The following is an 18,114-nucleotide window of genomic DNA, read 5'->3' as shown; positions in this document are numbered from 1 at the left end:
TCGAATGATCTATAGGATGCATTTGACCTCATCACATACCGTCTTCCAGGGTTATCGCCTAAAATTCTAGAAGACAGCAGTCACAAACAGTGGTCAGCAGGAGATCTACTGGCTGAGCAGAGCCTGGGATAAGCAATAGAGAGTGGTGGGGGCTCTGATGAGCTGGAGATGGAATGTCTAGTCTAAATGGGCCAGTAGGTACTCAGCTCTCGCGGCTTGCTGCCAAATCTCCCCTTTTTGCCGTGCGGCGTGTGGGATCTTAGTTCCCTGACCAGGGATCGAACCCGCATCCCCTGCAGTGGAAGGGCAGAGTCTTAACCACTGGACCACCAGGGAAGCCCAAATCTGCCTATTTTTCAAGAAAAAAAAAATAGTAAAGCCGATCTTTATGTGAAATAGAATTTTTTTTATTTTGGCAACTCTGGTAGACTGCAATGGCCACACATTCCTCTCATCCCTATATTAAACAGGCAGGATTATTAAAGCACCATGCCAACCAAACAAATACCTCCGTCACCAGTTAATGATCTCTTAAACGTGAACCCGTGGAAGACAGAAATCGTATCTTAACCATCTCGATGTCCTCAGTGCCTACCATTACCTGATACTATTTAATCACTGCTTTGAGAACAATAAATACAGCTATGTGGCAAACTCCTGCACAGCTGCAGTATCTGTGAGGATAGGTCTTTGCTGTACATGCCTTTTCTTTTTTTTTCCTTCTTCCTTGAGGTACGCGGGCCTGTCACTGTTGTGGCCTCTCCCGTTGCGGAGCACAGGCTCCGGACGCGCAGGTTCAGCGGCCAAGGCTCATGGGCCCAGCCGCTCTGCGGCATGTGGGATCTTCCCGGACCGGGGCACGAACCCGTGCCCCCTGCATCGGCAGGCGAACTCTCAACCACTGCGCCACCAGGGAAGTCGCTGTACATGCTTTTTCAATCCCAGCAGAGACCAACACTTTCCCCTGCAGTTCTATATTCCTTACAAAAAGAGTGATTGTTAGATAATGAATTAGTAATGCAAATTGCATAATAGAATGGAATTTGGGATGGCTGATGAGCAATGAAGCCAGAGCAGATTTTGGTGACAGTGTTACATATGGGAGAACAAGAGGTCACCCTGACCGACTACAACCTTAGAGAAAATAATGAGGAGTCTTGATGGAGACAGGAGATGGAGCATAGCCAGAGCCACCCAAAACTGGGAGACCCCAAAACCAGGTGAGACTGTGGTCAGTAGCCAATGGGATGCTAAGTTAGGAAGGGCTAAAATTTTCAGGATGGAGAAAATAATACCAAAACAACCCAAAATGGAATTGGAACTTAATCTCCTCTGCCTTGGAAAAACATTTCATGCTCTATATCTTGACTCACGTCAAGGGTAATAAAACGTTTCAGCGCCTGGTTGAATCTAAGTACTATGGCTTCTTCTGCACAGCCAGGGCATGGGGGGCTGGCCAAGTACGAGGGCAGGCCAAGGCCTTGGCCAGCCTTCTTCCTCTGTCTGTTGCCACCATGAGGGACAAGGTACAAAGGAGACTTCTCTGAGACTGAGCAACGTCCTTAAAGGGCCTAAGAATGGAGGGGGAGGGGGCACAGTGGGAGCTCAAAACAAGTTCTACCCCTAGTCTGTACAGACACCCAGCCCGTATCGCATCTCCACGCCACCCTATCAGGGAGGGACTGAGGGCTTGGACCCTTGTATCCCGTATTTTATCTAGCAACCTTGAGAAGGAAGGTCACCTTCTGCAGTCTCCTCTTTATGCTGCCATTTGTTACATAACCCCCTGGCACGTTAGAATTGGAAGCGACCTCAGACACTGTTTGGACCAGCCCAACCCCTGCATTTTACTACTTAAGAAGTGAGCGATATCCAAACGGGAGCATGAATCCCAGGGCCTTCGATTCCAAGTCTGAAGTTCAATCTCCGGACTGTCTCTCTGCCTCATTTGAAGGCAACCCTGCATGTTTACTTTTTGTCTGATTTCACCCATGTGATAAGGAATTGGCTGCAGTACCGTGGAAAAGATTGCTTGACCTGGAGTTAGGAGATAGCCTTAGAATCCCAGCTCTGTCCCTGGGAAGCTGTGTGACTCCTGGCATTACTTAAGCCCTCTGTGCTTCAGTTTCCTCATCTATGAAAAGGGAAAGAGTAACAGGAACAATTTCCCAGGATTGTCGGGAGAGGATTAGATGAGATGGGCTTTGCGAAGGGCTTGATGAGGCGCTTGGATCAAGGTGAGCTGGACCCAAGTGTTATCTACTTCTGTTGCTGCTGTTCTTAGCACATATTTCTGAGCCTTGGTTTGGGGTTGCAGAAAACTTGGAGTTAAAACACATAAAGCATGCCCCTAATACACATCACACAAAAAACTGGCAGCTTTTATCATTCACTGCACAAGGAGAGACAAAGAGTTATAAACACTGACCCTTGTCTTTAGGATCTTAGAATCTAGTAGAGGAGACAGGGAAAGCTCCCTAAAAATAAATCTATGATTACTAGAGGCCACATGACTGATAATCCTGAGAAGGGGGAACTGATCTTCAAGGGGTGGTGTGTGAAATTGCAGAAGAGGATATGGGATGTACAGCTCACAGGAGCATGAACAGGGTCTTGCTTTTCTTAACCTTCTTCCTCCTCCCACCTGCCCACCCCACCCTTCACCTTGTTACTGCTGCCCCCTGGTGTCTGTCACCTTCCTAGCACTCCTGGGTGATAACCCAGGCGCTGTTCACTCCTGGGACGCTCTGGAGGGAGGGGCTCCCACCTACCCCAGGACACTGCCAAGCGTGATTGAAACTCAGCTAGGTTCTGCTGGGAAGGAAGGGGTCTCTTTTCTTCAGATTCTGCAGCCTGGACAAGGACACAAACAGCAACTGCCTAGATGGAAGGAAGGGAAAAAACCAGGAATTTATTGTACGGTGGAAAGTGCATCCAAAGTGCCTGTGACACATCCAAATGGATGCAGGGCCTGAGAGCAGTAGATGCAGAGGCTGTGTCTCCAAAAGTTACAAGATCACGGAGCTTTAGCACGGATTGCCCCTCCCCCTACTAGCTTCAGCTTCACTCCCTCACTGGCATCAGTACCTAAATTTGCTTGTGTTTTTCCTTATAACAAAAATAAACACCTCAACCCTTTTCAAGATTCGTGGTCTGTATTTTGTAGAATGTTTGCCAAGTGTTGTTTGTTGCTTTCTTATGAATAAACTGAGGTTATGGGTTTGGGGGAAGAATATCACAGAGCTTATGTGAGATTCTTAATGCACCATATCAGGGAACACCTGATAGCAAATGACTTATTGCTGGTGATGTTAACCTTGATCGCTTGGTTAAGGTGGTGTTTGCCTGTTTCTCTACTGTAAAGTTACTAATTTTCCCGTTTCCGTACTCCATTTGTTAGAAGCAAGTCTCTAAGTCCAGACCACATTCAAGACAAAAGGAATTAAGCTCCCTCCATCTTCTAGAGCAAGGGGTAGCAAAGAATTTGGGACAGTTCATTAAAACCCTCGCAGTAATTAGTAGGGCTAATTTTGGAGCAGATACTTTGAGGCTTTGCAAATATCCTGTTCTTCCTTAAAGTTTTACCTACTGATTTTAGCATTCATCAATGCATCTTGCCTGTAGCAATTATTACTATGATGGTCTTATAGTAGACCATCTACCATAGTAGATTTTCTAGTTCCCTCATTCCTTCTACATTTATTAACAGGAATTCTTCTGTAAAGATCTGTCCTTCTCCCCCAGTTAGTTATTTATTCAATCATTTATTTGCAGCAGTGTGGACTTAACAGAGATTTATTTTATTCTTTGAATTACAGTCTAATATTATCGTTATTTATTACATTGCTCATATTGTTTCAGCTTTGGCCATTGGAACATCTTTTGAGTTGTCTCTTGTGTCTTTTTGATATGCACCCCTCCCCTTTTTTTGCACTTACTTTCTGGTAACGCAAGTTGCTCCAGGATTACCTTGTATTTTCCCTGCCCTAGCTCTAGAATTAGCCATTTTTCCAAGGAACCCTGGTTCTTTTTATTGGAGAATGGTTTTTAGAAGCCAACATCTGGATGCTAGGTGTCTTCATTGATAATGGGGTGCCACTCATTTTAGGCTCTCTTAGTAGAAAAAGCAAATATATGCCAAATATATGTATATGTATGTATATTAACAAATATATGTATGTATATTAACCCCTATACACACCATATCTATATTTGTCTCTGTATCTATTTGTGTGTATGTGCATGTATTTTATATATACTTATATAAAACAGATATCTATGGATTATAGATCTATCTATATAGATATTTATATAGCTCTAGTATATATTCTATAATATTCTATATATAATATTATGTAGATATAGACATGGATATAGATATATGTAAAACGAGCATGAGTTCATACTGATCTCCAATCTGAATCCGGCACCACAGGGTTTCTCCTAGCCTTCCAGCCCACGCCATGATAACCAACCCCTGCTTTCTCTGACAGTGAGAAACCTACCTCACTACAATGTATTTACTTACTGTTCAACACTAGTATATAGGTTAAGTAGCTTCAGAATCATTAACCTGTAACAAATTTACCAACTATAATCTGTACGTATGATTCCTTTTGTCTTTAGCCTTACAGTACCCAGTCAAAACATTGTTTCCCCAAATTACTGATTTTAGCTCCTTCCCACCCACCACCACCTTTTCCATATATATTCATAATACATTTAGATTCATATATCACACTTTACATTCTATCCTAGGATTGAATGACTCTCTAAAATTTTGTATATAATTAATTTCCATCTGTGTAGAGTTCTATAGATTTTGACAGTGTCACAGAGTCACGTGTTCACCACCGTGAGATCACACAAAACAGTCCCGTCACCCTGAACATTCCCATGTGCTATCCCTTTGCAGTCAACTACTCCTTGTTCTCTAAGCATTCCCCCCGCAGCCACTGATCTGTTTTGCGTCTCTACCACAGTGCCTCTTCCAGAATGTCATGTAAATAGAATCACACAAAATGTAGCCACTTGAGTCTAGCTTCTTTCACTTAACAAAGTGCATTTAATATTTATTTATATTTTTGCATGCATCAATATTTCATTAATTTTTATTGCTACGTAGTATTCCACTGCTTGGATGTACTACATTTAATCTGTTCACCTACTGAAGAACATCTTGGTTGTTTCCAGTTTGGGTTGATTATGAATAAAACTGCTATAAACATTTGGGAACAGGTTTTTGTGTGGACATAATTTTTTATTCACCAGGGTCAATACGTAGGGGAGAGATTGCTGGTGGTATCACATGGCAAGTCTATGCTTAATGTGGTAAGGAATAGCCAAACTGTTGATATGTCCTTAAGTCTCTTATAGTTTAGAGGTTCCTTCCCCATCTCCTTTTTTTTCCCCTTTTCTTTTCTTGGGATGTTTTGTGGAAGCAACCAGATGCTGAGGCCACTAAAACCAGCTCCCAAAAAAGCACCAAACCCCTGCGCGCTTCCCACATCTGGAGTTTCCAGGAGGTCCGTGAGATGCCACTCCTCTGCAGCCTTCTTCCCGACACTTAGAAAGTCTGGCAGGGGGTGCACCAAGGCATCACAGAACTGCTCCAGGCAGAGCCCAGATTCACCTGGAAGGCTACCCAGTGTGCCCTCCCCAGGTGTCTCAGAGGTCAGAGACCCAGCCAGAGAAGGAGACTCAAAAGTTCTGGGGCAGCTGCTGCTGCACCAGAGCTCCAGGCTGCCCCGAGACCATCTCAGATTGTCCATGGAGCAAGACCGAGCCAAGGAGAGGGGAGAGGTGAGCTGCAATGTCAGGAATGTGTGTGCCTTTCCCCTCCCTTAAGTGCACTTTTGCAGGTGACCTTCCACCCAGAGCAGCCCAGACTAGATCTATGAGAAGGGGGCAGGGAGCTGTTTTAGAGTCTGGAGTGGGAAGGAAAGACCCTTAATTGACAGATGACTCTAGTTCTCAAACTTTCCTGTGCCGGAGAATCACCTAAGGCAGCGGTTCGCAACCTTTTTGGCACCAGGGACCAGTTTCATGGAAGACAATTTTTCAATGGCTGGGGGCGGAGGCGGGTGGTTCAGGCAGTGAGCAAGTGATGGGGAGCAATGGGGAGCGGCAGCTGAAGCTTCGCTAGCTCGCCCGCCCGCCCACTGCTCACCTCCTGCTGTGTGGCCTGGTTCCTAATAGGACATGAACTGGTAGCTGTCCACGGCCCGGGGGTTGGGGACCCCTGACCTAGGGTGCTGTTTAAAATGCAGAAACCTATGCCTGCCCCCAGAGAATACAATTGAGTGGGTCAGGGGTTGCCTAGAAATCTGTATTAAAAACAAAAACAAACAATAAAATAAAATAAAACCAAAAAACCTCCCTAATGACTCAAATGCAAGTTATCTTCAGACCACACTTTGAGAAACCGTGGCCAAGAAAGTCTTTTCTGGCACCGACCGAAGATCCAGCCTCCTTCTCTTCCCTCTCCCAACTCCAGCCTCAGGGAGTTGGATGTCTGTAGGAACCTGGGAAGAGACAATGACCTTGGGAGTTGACCTGCCCACCTCAGGATTCTAATGGGAAGAGGGATTAGGCGTGTGAAGTATGGGCCCACAGGGCAGAACACTGTGCTGGAAGAGCAGTCACAGGGAAGCAGATGGAAGCTCTACCCAAGGAAGAGCTGTGAGGCAAATCTATTGTATCAACCCCAGCTTAAGCCCTACCATCTAGTGGGAAAGCGCCCATTATTCTTGGATAACTAAGCTTCCTAGCATGGCTACAAGGCTCCGCAGAACCCAGCCCCTGCTTCCCTCTCTGGTCCCCACTCACAGCGCCCCCACTTCCAGAACTTCACCAGTCCCACGAGCGTGCCAAGCCCTCCATCTGCTGGCCCTCCCTGTTTGCCTCTCTCCTCCAAGACATGGCCCATCTGGTGGCTCTGCCTGGCCTGCCCTTCCCCTACTCTCAGCCCAGTCAGTTCCCAGTCATGCTTCAGATCCCAGTCTAGAAGTCACCCCTGAAGTTCCCTCTGACCCCCACAGCTGGATGGAGTGCCCCTGTGCTCTGCTCCTTCCCCATATTAAAATTGTTTACTCCCCCCGCCCAAGACCTGACATATTTTCTGTACAAGAAACATTTACTGAGTTGAATTGTTGAGTTATAATGTGTGTTTACTTACTGTCGCCCCATGAGGCTATGAGGTCCTCCAGGATGCATTGGCTGGCACTTAGTAGCTGCTCAATAAATGCCTGGCAATGAATGAGTGGCAGTGCTATTGCAGAGAGTGAAACGGTCTGCCCTGGGAGGCAGCGAGTCCCCATCACTATAGCTTTTCATTCACGGAGGCTGACTCGCCGCCTGTCAGAGATCTTGGAGGGGGAGCTGAAGGGTGCTGGCCAGGACATGTGTGCCCTGGGTCCCTCCTGCTGTGGGTGATGACTCTAGTCCTGCTGGAGGGTACCTTTGAGAAGCAGCCATGGCCCAGTGAGCCAATCACCTGATATCAGTCTGGTTCGCAGCAGTTTGTGTTCAGGAAGATAAAGGAAATTCATTGCAAAGCAGCAGTGACAAGACCAGGGGTCATCCTCGTTCTCCTGTCCTCCATTCCAGAGCCAGCTTCTGTCACACCCACAGCTGAACACATGGGCACTTGCCAGGCCTGTCTAGACGCACTGGACATACCAGCCTTGAGGGGAGGCAAGTCTCCCGAGTGCTAACACCCGGAATATCTTTGGGGTACGGCCCCCTGCAGCTGGGCCAGTGGTCCTCAGTGCCTCCTGTATGCCAGGCTCTCCCCAACCCACTGGGGACTTGGCCCCCTAGGCTGTCAAGACATGGGGCAAACCAGGTTTCCAGGCCGGGCCTGTCAGTTGTGATATGTGGGTATACCTGTGGGAAAGGCCGGAGCTCAGGCAATGTCAGGGCATCTGGGGAGCTGCTTGGCTTCCTGCAGTCTACCTCTGAAACATAGATCTTTCCAGAATGTCTTCACAGACCCCAAAGGGTGGAGAATCCAGAGTGTGGATGGACCCATGCCAGCCCTCCCTCATCTCCTACCCTGCTCCAAGGAGATAAGCTTCAGGGGCCTGACCTCCATGGGTTAGGATATCTGAGGGTGGGCTGGGGGCAGGAGCCCAGAAGTGCAGCATTCAACCTGCTATTGATTAGCTGTGTGACATAGGGCAAGCCCCCTTCCCTCTCTGAGCCATAGACGCCTCCTTTGTAAATGAGGGAGAGGGACTAGACTGGTGTTTCCTGACCTTGACTATGAATCAGAATCATCTCGGTGGTAGCAAGAGAAAGTAACTTGAAAATACACAGATCTTCCCAAAGCTCCTAAAGGAAACTGAATCCCCAGGGAGGAGAGGTCTACAAACCCTGGCTCCCGACCTCACCCGGGTTAGGGAGCCTCTGCGACCCTTCAAACCCTCCCCACCCCCTCGCACTGATACTCTTTGGGATGCAATCTTCCCAGCCACATCCCATCCCTTCCCAGGTTCTAAGCCTCCTCTGGCCAGGGCTAGAGTAAGCTGCCCCATGTCTCTCTCCAAAGAGTTTTGGAGCCTGAAACACTAGTCAGCGAGCAGTTTATTACCCATCAACCTGGCCCCAGCCTCCCAGCACCGTGGGCTGTACACAATCTAGACACGGCCTTCACTCCTGGCAGTCCTCCAGTCCTCGCTCCCAGTACCCCCCCAGGGTCCACCCCCATCCCAGGCCTCCACATTCCCCCGCCCCCAGCCCTCCAAGGCAGCACCAGGCCCCGGGGGCCACACCTCAGCTAGGGGAGGGAAGGGAGGGTAGGGGAGAGCAGGCAAGAAACTGGGGAAAGAGGAACCAGATTGGCCCCCAAGCCTCTGGAACCGCCATCCCAGGATGAAGGGAAAGTGGGCAGGGCAGGGGGGAGCGGGGGCCAGGCGATGGTTCAGGCGGGAGGCTCTTCTCCGGGAGGTGCAGGGAAGCCACTCAGGTCTCGGCCAATGATCTCACTCACTGTAAAGGAGGGGCAGTTGAGAGACTGGGCAAGGGTCAGGTCGCCTCCTTTTCCAGAGACCCCCAATCCATTCCAGGCAGGCCTCCGTCTAGGACGCCTCCAGGCTCCTCCTGCACTGGCTTCTCTACCACTGGGCCTCAGTTTCCCCACTGTGTCCTGACCCCTGCTCTCAATCAAATCTTGCTGAACTCCATCCACGTGGGTTCTCAGGCCCCCTTCCTGCTGGCTTGGCCTGCAGCGTCAGGGCAGTTGCTGTCAGCAGGGCCGGAGGTGGGTGTAGCCAGTGGGAGGAAAGAGAGGCGAAATAGGAAGGCCCCTCATCACCAATCCAGACCACTGTCACCAGGTTTAGGGGGAGAAGCTGAGGCAAGGGAAAACGTGCTCGGCTGGGGCACCAGCAAGCCACTGCCCCTCTCTGAAATTCACTGCCTGGGTCTGCAGATGAGGGAGCTAGACTGAATGATCTTGCAAGTACTTCTAGCCCTGAGATTCAGTGATCTGGGGCCAAGGGCCGAGGCAGCAGAAAGGTTAGGCAGGTACTCCGTGCCCCCTTCAGAATTCAACTGGATTCAACTGGCCACACGCACCACGCACTGGCCTCCTGAGGCCCTCCAGCTGGCCCTGAGGGACCACGGAGGCCCAGCCTCTGCGAGGCCAAGCTCCAGCCCTCAGCAAACATGCAGAGCAATCTCTTGCACACACTCACACTCGCAGCCCCTGGTCCCACACCCACCTTCCTCCAGCGTGATACCCTGGATAGGGACACTGTCTCGGAAGCTGCCGCCGTAGCCACCCCTGGACTTCTCCTGCTCCGGAGCCCCCTCCCCAGGGCCATAGCTCGGCCCTACCTCACTGTAACCCTCAGCAGGTGGGGGGTGAACACTGCTCTGGGGAGCGAAGGGGCCTTCAAGTGGTGGGGATGCAGGTAGTGGAGGCCGGAAGGGGGCTGGAGGAGGGAACGGCAGCCCCAGGGGAAAGGGGGAGCCCCGTCCTCCATAGGGGTCGCTAGGGAAGGGCCGGGGAAGGAATGAGACTGGAGGTGGGCGGGCGCAACCTGTGGTACCCCCAGTCTCAGGGAACATCCGCGGGCCAGGTCTGTAGGATGGCGGGGGCCCCGTCTGGGGGTACAGAGGGGGCGTGCCATAGCTGAAGCCTTCTGACAGGTAAGGAGTTTCATAAGCAGGGTCTTCATGGGGATAGGAGGGGTAGGGGGGCCTGGGTGGTGAGAAGTCCATGTCAGAGCCAAAGTGGGGGCCCGATGCTGAAGGGAAGCCCCGGAGAGATGCGTCCGGTAGAGGCTCCTCCTTGAAGATCACTGGACGGATGGGAAGGAGGACACGCTGGTGAGAGGGCTGGCAGTCTCCCCGAAGCGCACTCTCCAACCCTAGGTCTCTTCTATCCCTAGGTCTCATCCCTCCCTTGACCCCTCACTGCATCCCTGTGCCCCTGCATCAGTCCCCACGTCCGCATCCCCCCACCATGGGCTGTTCCGGAGCGCACCAGGCAGGAACTTGAAACTCTGGGTAGGACTGCGCTTCCTCCGCCCGTTGGAGACGTAAAAGTAGACCTGGACTGGCCGGGACACCCGCTTGTTGCTGTACTCAGGGATGGTCAGGGTCAGCGTCACCTGGGGAAGAGCAGAGGATGAGGCAGGGGGCCCTCAGGGATCTAGGCTCAGCCCAGCCCTTCCAAGTACCCTAACTCCACCTCCTGGCTTTTTCCATTTACAAAGGAGCAAAGTTCATTCCCTAGAGGTGTCCCTGCTTCCAGAGTGGCCAGGTTGCTTCCTCTAGAAAAGGACAGGTAGCTGCTGGAGTCCACTCCCAAGCACAAGGGAGCCGGCTGAGAATCTCCTGACTTCTCCCACCCTACTCCCACCCACAGGGGGGACACTAGTAACACGGGTACCTCATTGCTCTGCAACCGGTTCACTGTGGCCTCCTCCTCCCATTGCAGCTTTCCGTCTGTGCAGGAAGAACAGGGAGCTCCAGCCCAGCCGCACGGCCCCTACCCCTTGCCCCGTGCCCAGGCCTCCGCCATTTCCCCTCCTGCTGCAGCCACGGCCAGACTCAGAAGGTCCTGACAAGGCCTAGCTCACAGGGAGCCCGCTGCATGTTTACTCAACCCAATAGGACAGGCAGGGTTTAAAGCAGTCTCCAAGATCTAGAGCCACAAGCTGGGGCCAAGAGAAATGGCAGGGCCAGTCCAGGGACCAGAAACAACTCTGGAACCCTCTCATGCAGCTCTAAACATCCCCTCCCATGACAGAGCCGGAAAGAAGTTCAAGGGTAGGAAAGGGTCTCAGCTTGAAGGGAGGCTATGAGACCCCAAGTCTCATGACCCAGAACCTCTGACTCTGCTCTGATATGGTCCTAGGGCACTAAACTTGAGGATAGGGCTGGGGCTTTGGGTGGGCAGGGTTGGGGAGAGCAGAGGCCTCAGGTTGGTGAGTATACCTGGGCCCCTCAGTCTTCCCTTCTCCACCCCGGCAGCTCTATTCTGGGGCACCTCACAGCTTCCTGTAATCACAGCTGTGCTGCCAGTCCCATAACTCAGGAGGGGCTCAGGGTCCAAGTCACCTCTTTCCTTCTCATCTTCCCCAGCCACATGGGGGTAAATTAGCTCAAAGCTGACTCCTCAATAAAAGAATGTGTATTTCTTACATTTATTTGCCATCCTGAGCATTTCAGATGCCTAGAGTACACATGGAGAGGAGACAGTATAACAGGACGGGCAGTCTATCTGCCCCATTTTACAGATAAGGAAATTGAGGCTCAACTTGCTAGTTTAGAGACAGTGCCAGAAATCATTCACCCTCCCGTTCCAAGCTCTTCCTGCCTGCCCTCCCCGCCTCCCCATAGATACTCACCAGGGCCCCTCTCGATGAACACCACCTTGGAGTCAGGCAGGAAGTTGGAGCCAGTCAGCACTAGTTCCTCCCCTCCCGTCACGGAGCAGGCACTGGGGCTGTAGGCCTCCACCTGGGGCAGCTCCTGAGCTGAGCGCTGGGCTGCAGAGCAGTGCAGGAAAGGCCTGGCTGGCTGGTATGGAGAGGACAGCCTCCTGTGCCCCAACCCTCCCTAGAATAACTGTCACAGGGCCCTGGAGGAGCCCTCCTCAGAAGCAGACACACAAGAAAAACAATGGTCTCTCTGGGGTCACACAGACCATGTAAGGAACCACTCCTGGGCAGAAAGACAGAGATGAACAGGGTAGGCCTAAGAGCTATGCAAACAAATACATGGGGGATACCCAGGGGCAGATGGAGGACAGGGTTGCTCTGGTCCAACCCAGAGGCACAATCTGGAGCAGGGGCAAAGTAGAACACTTCCCCCAGCCCATCCATGATAGAAATAAGGGCTGGGTCCTTTACAGGTGTCCCCAGGACCAGCAGGGCACCGCACATTCTGCAGAGGAGATGGGCAGACAGACACACAGACAAGAAGTTAGCCAGAGACAGAGAGATGCTACAGGGCTTCTTTGCTCACAGCACTCGATGGGCACCGATGCTGTCTGCACCGAGATGACCTTCCCGCTGCCTTGGGGCACGTGTACCCTGAATACCAGCCGCACGCGTGTGTTCTTGCGCCCGATGTCAGTCTCACCCTTCCGCAGCTCAATGTCTGAATTCCGAAGCTTCAGGATTCCGGCACAGTCAATGCTGAAGCCAAGAACGGAAGGCAAGCCCTCCCAGCTGATGCCAGAATCACCCTCCATCCAAAGCCCTAAATGACCTTCTCTGGGAGACGATGGGGGGCTATCGGAACCCAGAGGTGGCCTCTCCCCAGCCCCAAAGTCCTCTTCTAGATGGTGAGAATGCCTGACACCTCCTAGGGATGACGTCTAACTCTTCTGGAGAGAGGAAGAGTGGACCTAGCTTAGACCCCATGGAAAAGGCTAGTCCTCAAGCCCGCAGAATAAAGGGAAGGGGATCTGGAACCTACTTGGCTGCCATGTTGTTCTCAGGGAGCAGAGTCATCTCCAACACCTTGGTACCACTGACTACAGCTTCGTAGCTGGCCGTGGCCACCATCTTGCCTGTGATACGGTGCACCTGATAGAAAGCGTGAGGTCGCAGGTTCCTCTCATCTGCGGTGCCGATGAACATCTGTAGGGTCAGTGGCTTCTCACTGTAGCCTAGGAGCTGGCAGAGGGAGACAAAGGCCACCCAGTTGAAATCCCCACTGTCTCATCCTTCATCCATCCCTAAGTTTTCAGTCCACCCCTGGAGAGGAGTGAAAGATAAAGGATATCCTGGAAGGGATTTCCAGGGGGAGATTGGGCACTAGTTTCTCCACCAGTTGTGGCGAAAACGTGGCCTGGAGTTCAGTGTTATTCTTGGAATGAGGCCCAAACTGGGCTGGGCAAAGGGGAAAATCTTCCAAGGGAGACTGGCTCAACTCAACAGAGACAACCTAACTCCCAGTGAACTTTGGCCTCAGCCTGACCCCTCCCCCACATCTGGCAGGCCACCATTTTCCAGAGTAGACATAAGGCTGGTGTCCCATGGGATGCGTGGAGCGGGGGTGGAGGGACAGAGGAGTAGAAAGTACATCCGGGTCCTTGAAGTGCACCCTTCCTCCCCTAACACCAGTCCCTCCCCCAGGCCGCCTGCAGGGTCATTGCTGAGAGGGAGTGTGGGAAAGGGCAGTGCCATGGGTCTGCACAGCTGGAGCCCATCTGCAGGGATCTGGAACTGGAGAGGAGAAAGGCTACCAGGCCTGGCTTCTGCCCCTTACCTTGACAATGGGGTGACCACCAGGGGCAGCTTTGACAGCTCCCCGGCTGCCCTCTGTCTCATAGTGGGCCCGGTGGTGGGCTCTGGGCTGCACCTCGATCCTCAGCTCCAGCTGCTCATACTGGCTGGGCAGAGGCCAGTCCAGCGGGGGGAGGGCAGAGGTCCTGGACAGAGACAGAGAGAAGAGCACTGATCACCCGCAGCCTCACACCCCAATCAGGGCAGCCCTGGGTCCCAGCTCCCCAGGATGTGAAGGAGGAAGCGGCAGTGGGTATGGGAGAAAGAAAATTATAGCCGAAGTAAAACAGTCCACAAGTCCAGAAGCAGGGGAGATGGGGGACAGACCCCTCAGAGCCCCTTGAGTTGAGGGTATGTAAATGGGCACCAGGACTGAGACCCCCTTCTTCCCAGCTCTGAACACAGGGTCTGGATACAGAGGAACCCCAAGCCCAGTTTAACCCCCAAGCCTGGATAGGAAGAGTCAAGTAAAGAAGCACAACTTCAGGGACTTCCCTGGTGGTCCAGTGGTTCGGACTCTGCCCTTCCACTGCAGGGGTCATGGGTTTGATCCCTGGTCGGGGAACTAAGATCCCACATTTAAAAAAAAAAGAAGCACAACTTCAGACCAGAAAAGGTCTCAGAAATTAACCCCTTTGTTAATTTGTTAAGCCCAAATAAAGAAACTGAGGGTGGAACGTAGAGGGCTAAGCAAGCCAGCAACTGACAGAGCCGGGACTGAGCACATCCGTTCCCAGGCCAGCGCCCTTTCCACTAGCTGGGGCTGGACAGGTGGGTTCCAGAAAGCTGGGGGTTACGGATCTGCAACTTTCCTGTAGTGAGCGCCCAGATACCCTAGGCCAGGGAGTCTCAACCGGTAATTGCCCCCAGGTGATACTTGGCAATGTCTGGAAACAACTAAGGGAAACTTTTCTGGATGGAGCCAGCTTGATCTGACATCAAAGCTTTAGGATTATTGAAATGGACAAGGTTCTTTGAGGGTGGAAGGTGTAGAAGAACAGCAAGAACTGCTTGGTTTAATATGAATCCTTTGACTTGCAAATACATGCTACTTTATTCAAATCTAGCAGGTACACTTTTAAGCCACAAGTCAGGCCCTAGAAAATGAGTTAGAGAAGGGAGACTTGCTGCTGCCCAATGTAGGGCTGAAATCCAGCCCACGTTCCAGCACCGAGCTGGGGGTGGAGGACACCCTAGAGGAATTCCTCCTTTACCCACATGGTCCTTCTGGGGCTGGAGGCGCTTTTTCTAATTGATCCACAGGGAGTGACTGTCCTTTTGCAAATCATCTGTCCAAAGGGGGTGCGTTTTTTAAATTCTCCCTAAAACTGAGTAGTTTACCAGCAGCCAAGCTGGTAGCAGATTCTCTTTTGAAATGCCAAGGACACAGAACTAGGACCTTTCTTCAAACCCATCCCTTGGCCCTCCTGCTTCCTGGGTGAGATGACTGGAGACTGCAGTGGTGTCAGACACAACCCTCACCTGAAGATGGGGCTGTGTCCCCCAGTCCGGGCCTTGGACCAAGCCAGTGGGGAAGGCACCGCCAGGTAGTCCATGCCGGCAACCTCCTTCCGAGGACCCCCGGGAGGAGCCCCAGCCTCCTCTACTCCCGAAGGCAGCTTCCCATTGCACGGGGCAGGCTCCTCAGACCGAGGCAGGGCCACCGCCTGCTCGCTGGAAGTCCTCCGGGTCTTCTGAGGGATGCTCTCGGCTGGTGGGGCCCCCGTGTAGTCAAAGGGGCCAGGGGAGCCCGGGTCCCGGACCAGAGGCAATGGGGGTGCTGGAGGTGGCTCAGGCCCCTCCTCCCCTAGGCTGCCTCGGCGGGACAGAGCTGGGGAGGCCGAAGATGGGGTTCCTGAGCTGGAATAGCGCCGCTTGCCACATGGAGAGGCAGGTCGTGGGGAAGCTGGGGTGGGCCCAGGAGCGCTGAGGAGTAGCCAGCTATCCTCTGGACCCCGGCCTCCAGGGCTCGGACCATACAGGCTCCAGGGGTCATCGGGGGTCCACGGCCTAGGGGAGGCCCGGGGTGAGGGCAGTGGGGAGCCTAGGCCAAAGCGGGAGGCCGCCTCATTTAGCTCAGACTCCACCTCGTCACAGGCTGCGTACAAGGCTGCCTCGTCAGAGGCATCTGAGAAGAAGCTCCAGGAAGACAGGCTGCTGCTGCCAGGGCTCGGGCTGAAGAAGGGACCCCCGCCCTGGCCCCCCGCCTCTCGGTAGCCTCCAAAGCCTTCTGGTGGGGGGTAATCCCTGGGGGATCCTTCCCCCCAGGCATCTGGGTTGTCCTCCAGCGCAGCTGGCGGGTCGGGAGTGGGAGAGATAGAGGTGATGCGGATGCTGGGACACTCAAGAACACGGCCTCCCCCAGCCCCCCCGGAGCCCCCTCCCGGCCCCCCCAGCCTCACTGACCGGGCTGGCTGGCTCTCCCAAGTGCCAGGTGAGGAGGCCGGGCGGGGTGGTGGGGAGTGCATGCCAGGCCGAGGGGGTGGGGGCCGGGGAATGCCAATAGGGGCAGCACCATAGGGAGGGGGCTCCCCCAGGCCCAGACGGCAGCATGGTGGGGTGTCCTCTGAGTCCAGTTCTGTCAAAATGGGAAGGGAAGGAGACAGAGAGAGGGACGTCACAGGAGATGGGGAGAGAGAGAAGCAGGTGAGATGTCTAGGTTCCTTGAGCGGGCAGCCTCCCAAGTCTGGTATGCTGCCCCCTCCTCAGTAAAGAGAGGTCTCTGAGATGCCCTTCAGAGCCACAAAGACAAAAGCAAAGTTGGCCTTGGGAAGGTGGAGGAGATGGATGGAGCCAGACGTGTCAGGTCTTTTCCTACGCAGAGAACATCACACTCTGAGCTCCTGGCCCTGGGACCTGGGGTACCAGACGGGGCGGGTCTCAAGGTAAGGGAGGCGGGTCGAGAGGGGCTGGAGCTGGGCCTGGAGGCGTGTTTAAGGAAGCATTGGGCAGAGCTGGGGGCGACTCACACATGAACCCAATTAGCAGCGGTTCCCAAACCCCCAAACGGCGCTGGCAGGAGCCCCAGTTGCCATCGCAACGGTGGCCAGGGGAAGGGGGGCTCCAGGGCTGTGATGACAAGGGAAGGTGGCTCCTCCCTCACTCCCCCCAATCTGGGGGTGGGGGTGCAGCGGAGGGGTGCCGCGCGCCGGCCGGGCGAGGGAGGGGGTGGCGCGGGCTGCGCGGATTCCGTGCGAGCGGCGGCCGCCGCCCCCGGCTCAATCCCCGCCATCTGCCTCTCATTGCGGCCAGACGGGGGAGGGGGAGGGGCGCCCCGGCTGGGCCTGAGAGCGCCCCCAGCCCCTGGCGTCCCGTCTGCGGGCCCAGGGCTCGGTCCCCAAGGGGCAAGCTCCGGAGCCCAATCTCCCCTTTCCCTGGCAGCGCCCGGGGCTCTCGGGACCGCTGTTCCCGCCCGCCCCGCATCCCAGTGACAGCCCAGCCGAGAGGCGGCGCGCAGCCAACGGCACCCCCCACCCCCACCCCAGTCACGACCTAAAAAGGAGAAAGTGGTGCCGGGTCCCCAGCCTCACCTCCGCAGACCCCCGAGCCCCGCGCCTCCCCTCAACCTCTGAGCCCCTCATCTCTCACCCCAGGCTCTCTGCCCGAAAGTCCCCAGACTCAGGATCCCTGCGCCCTTCCCTCACGGACCCCAAGACCCCTCCCCAGCCCCGCACTGACCTTCCCCCGACCCCCCCGCGCCCAGCGGGGGGGCCTCCTTTTCCTCCCCGAACACCAGCTTAAATTCCAGCTCCTCATCCTCGCAGCTTGCCGCCCCCATGGATCCGGCCAGAGCCCCCAGGTCCCGGTCTGGGTGGGAGGGGGGATCTCAGGAGGCTGCAGTATCTTGACCCGTGGCTCCCGCCCTCCCTTCTCTGAGACGCCCCCTCCTCCGCCGCCGCCGCCTCCCTCCGGACGCCCCCTCGTTATTATAGAAACTTTTCCAAACTTTTTTCCCCAAACTTCTTCAAAGTGCCCCCCCAGCCTCTCTCTGATTGGCTGCCCGGGATGCTCCAGCCCCTCCTCCAGGGATGAGATGGGAAAACCACGCGCCCCTTGTCCCCCCCCGTCCCTCCCTCCCTCCCTCCCTCCCTCTCTCTCTCTCTCCTCTCTCCAGTCCCTCCCCCTCAAAAAAAAAAAAAAAAAAAGAACAAAACTGAATTGGAAAACGGTCTCTCAAGCGTGGTAGGACCATAATGATGCCTATTGGCCCTCAGTTGTGACAATCATATCCCCGCAGGGAGCACTACCACCACAATCCCCAACTTAGTCTAAGTTCAGGGGCTCCGGGTCCGAGCGCCTTAAAGGGGCCACATCCTGGGCCCACAGTGTAGAGGGCCCGGGGAAGACACTTTCTGAAGAATTGTGC

The 18,114-nt window shown here is 53.9% G+C and overlaps 1 protein-coding gene across 2 annotated transcripts; it reads right to left on the bottom strand.

Annotated features, from left to right (window-relative positions):
* Positions 1-8,672: 8,672 nt before the first annotated feature.
* NFATC4 (nuclear factor of activated T cells 4) lies at positions 8,673-17,591 on the bottom strand. Of its 2 annotated transcripts, none has more exons than XM_030854680.2 (10): positions 17,427-17,591; positions 15,231-16,326; positions 13,732-13,894; positions 12,937-13,136; positions 12,481-12,653; positions 11,862-12,002; positions 10,901-10,956; positions 10,493-10,619; positions 9,726-10,307; positions 8,673-8,991 (listed from the first exon to the last, which is right to left on the bottom strand). In XM_030854680.2, exons 1-10 carry the CDS (start codon positions 17,524-17,526, stop codon positions 8,924-8,926), a joined length of 2,706 nt encoding a protein of 901 aa, XP_030710540.1. In that variant the 5' UTR covers positions 17,527-17,591; the 3' UTR covers positions 8,673-8,923. The 2 variants fall into 2 exon arrangements, with proteins under 2 accessions (XP_030710540.1, XP_060150662.1); XM_060294679.1 differs by having other exon boundaries at positions 10,047-10,307; positions 17,427-17,547.
* Positions 17,592-18,114: the final 523 nt, after the last annotated feature.

Source organism: Globicephala melas, chromosome 2 (genome assembly GCF_963455315.2).
Source record: "Globicephala melas chromosome 2, mGloMel1.2, whole genome shotgun sequence".
NCBI lineage: Eukaryota > Metazoa > Chordata > Mammalia > Artiodactyla > Delphinidae > Globicephala > Globicephala melas.
This window is presented reverse-complemented; position numbering and strand designations above follow the sequence as displayed.

Excerpts from the sequence above, each read along its gene's own strand:
- NFATC4 (XM_030854680.2), bottom strand. The coding sequence starts at position 17,526 with ATGGGGGCGGCAAGCTGCGAGGATGAGGAGCTGGAATTTAAGCTGGTG. Across the intron at positions 13,137-13,731 it reads GTGGTCACCCCATTGTCAAG|CTCCTAGGCTACAGTGAGAA; the intron begins GTAAGGGGCAGA and ends TCCCTCTGCCAG. Across the intron at positions 8,992-9,725 it reads GGGTATCACGCTGGAGGAAG|TGAGTGAGATCATTGGCCGA; the intron begins GTGGGTGTGGGA and ends CCTCCTTTACAG.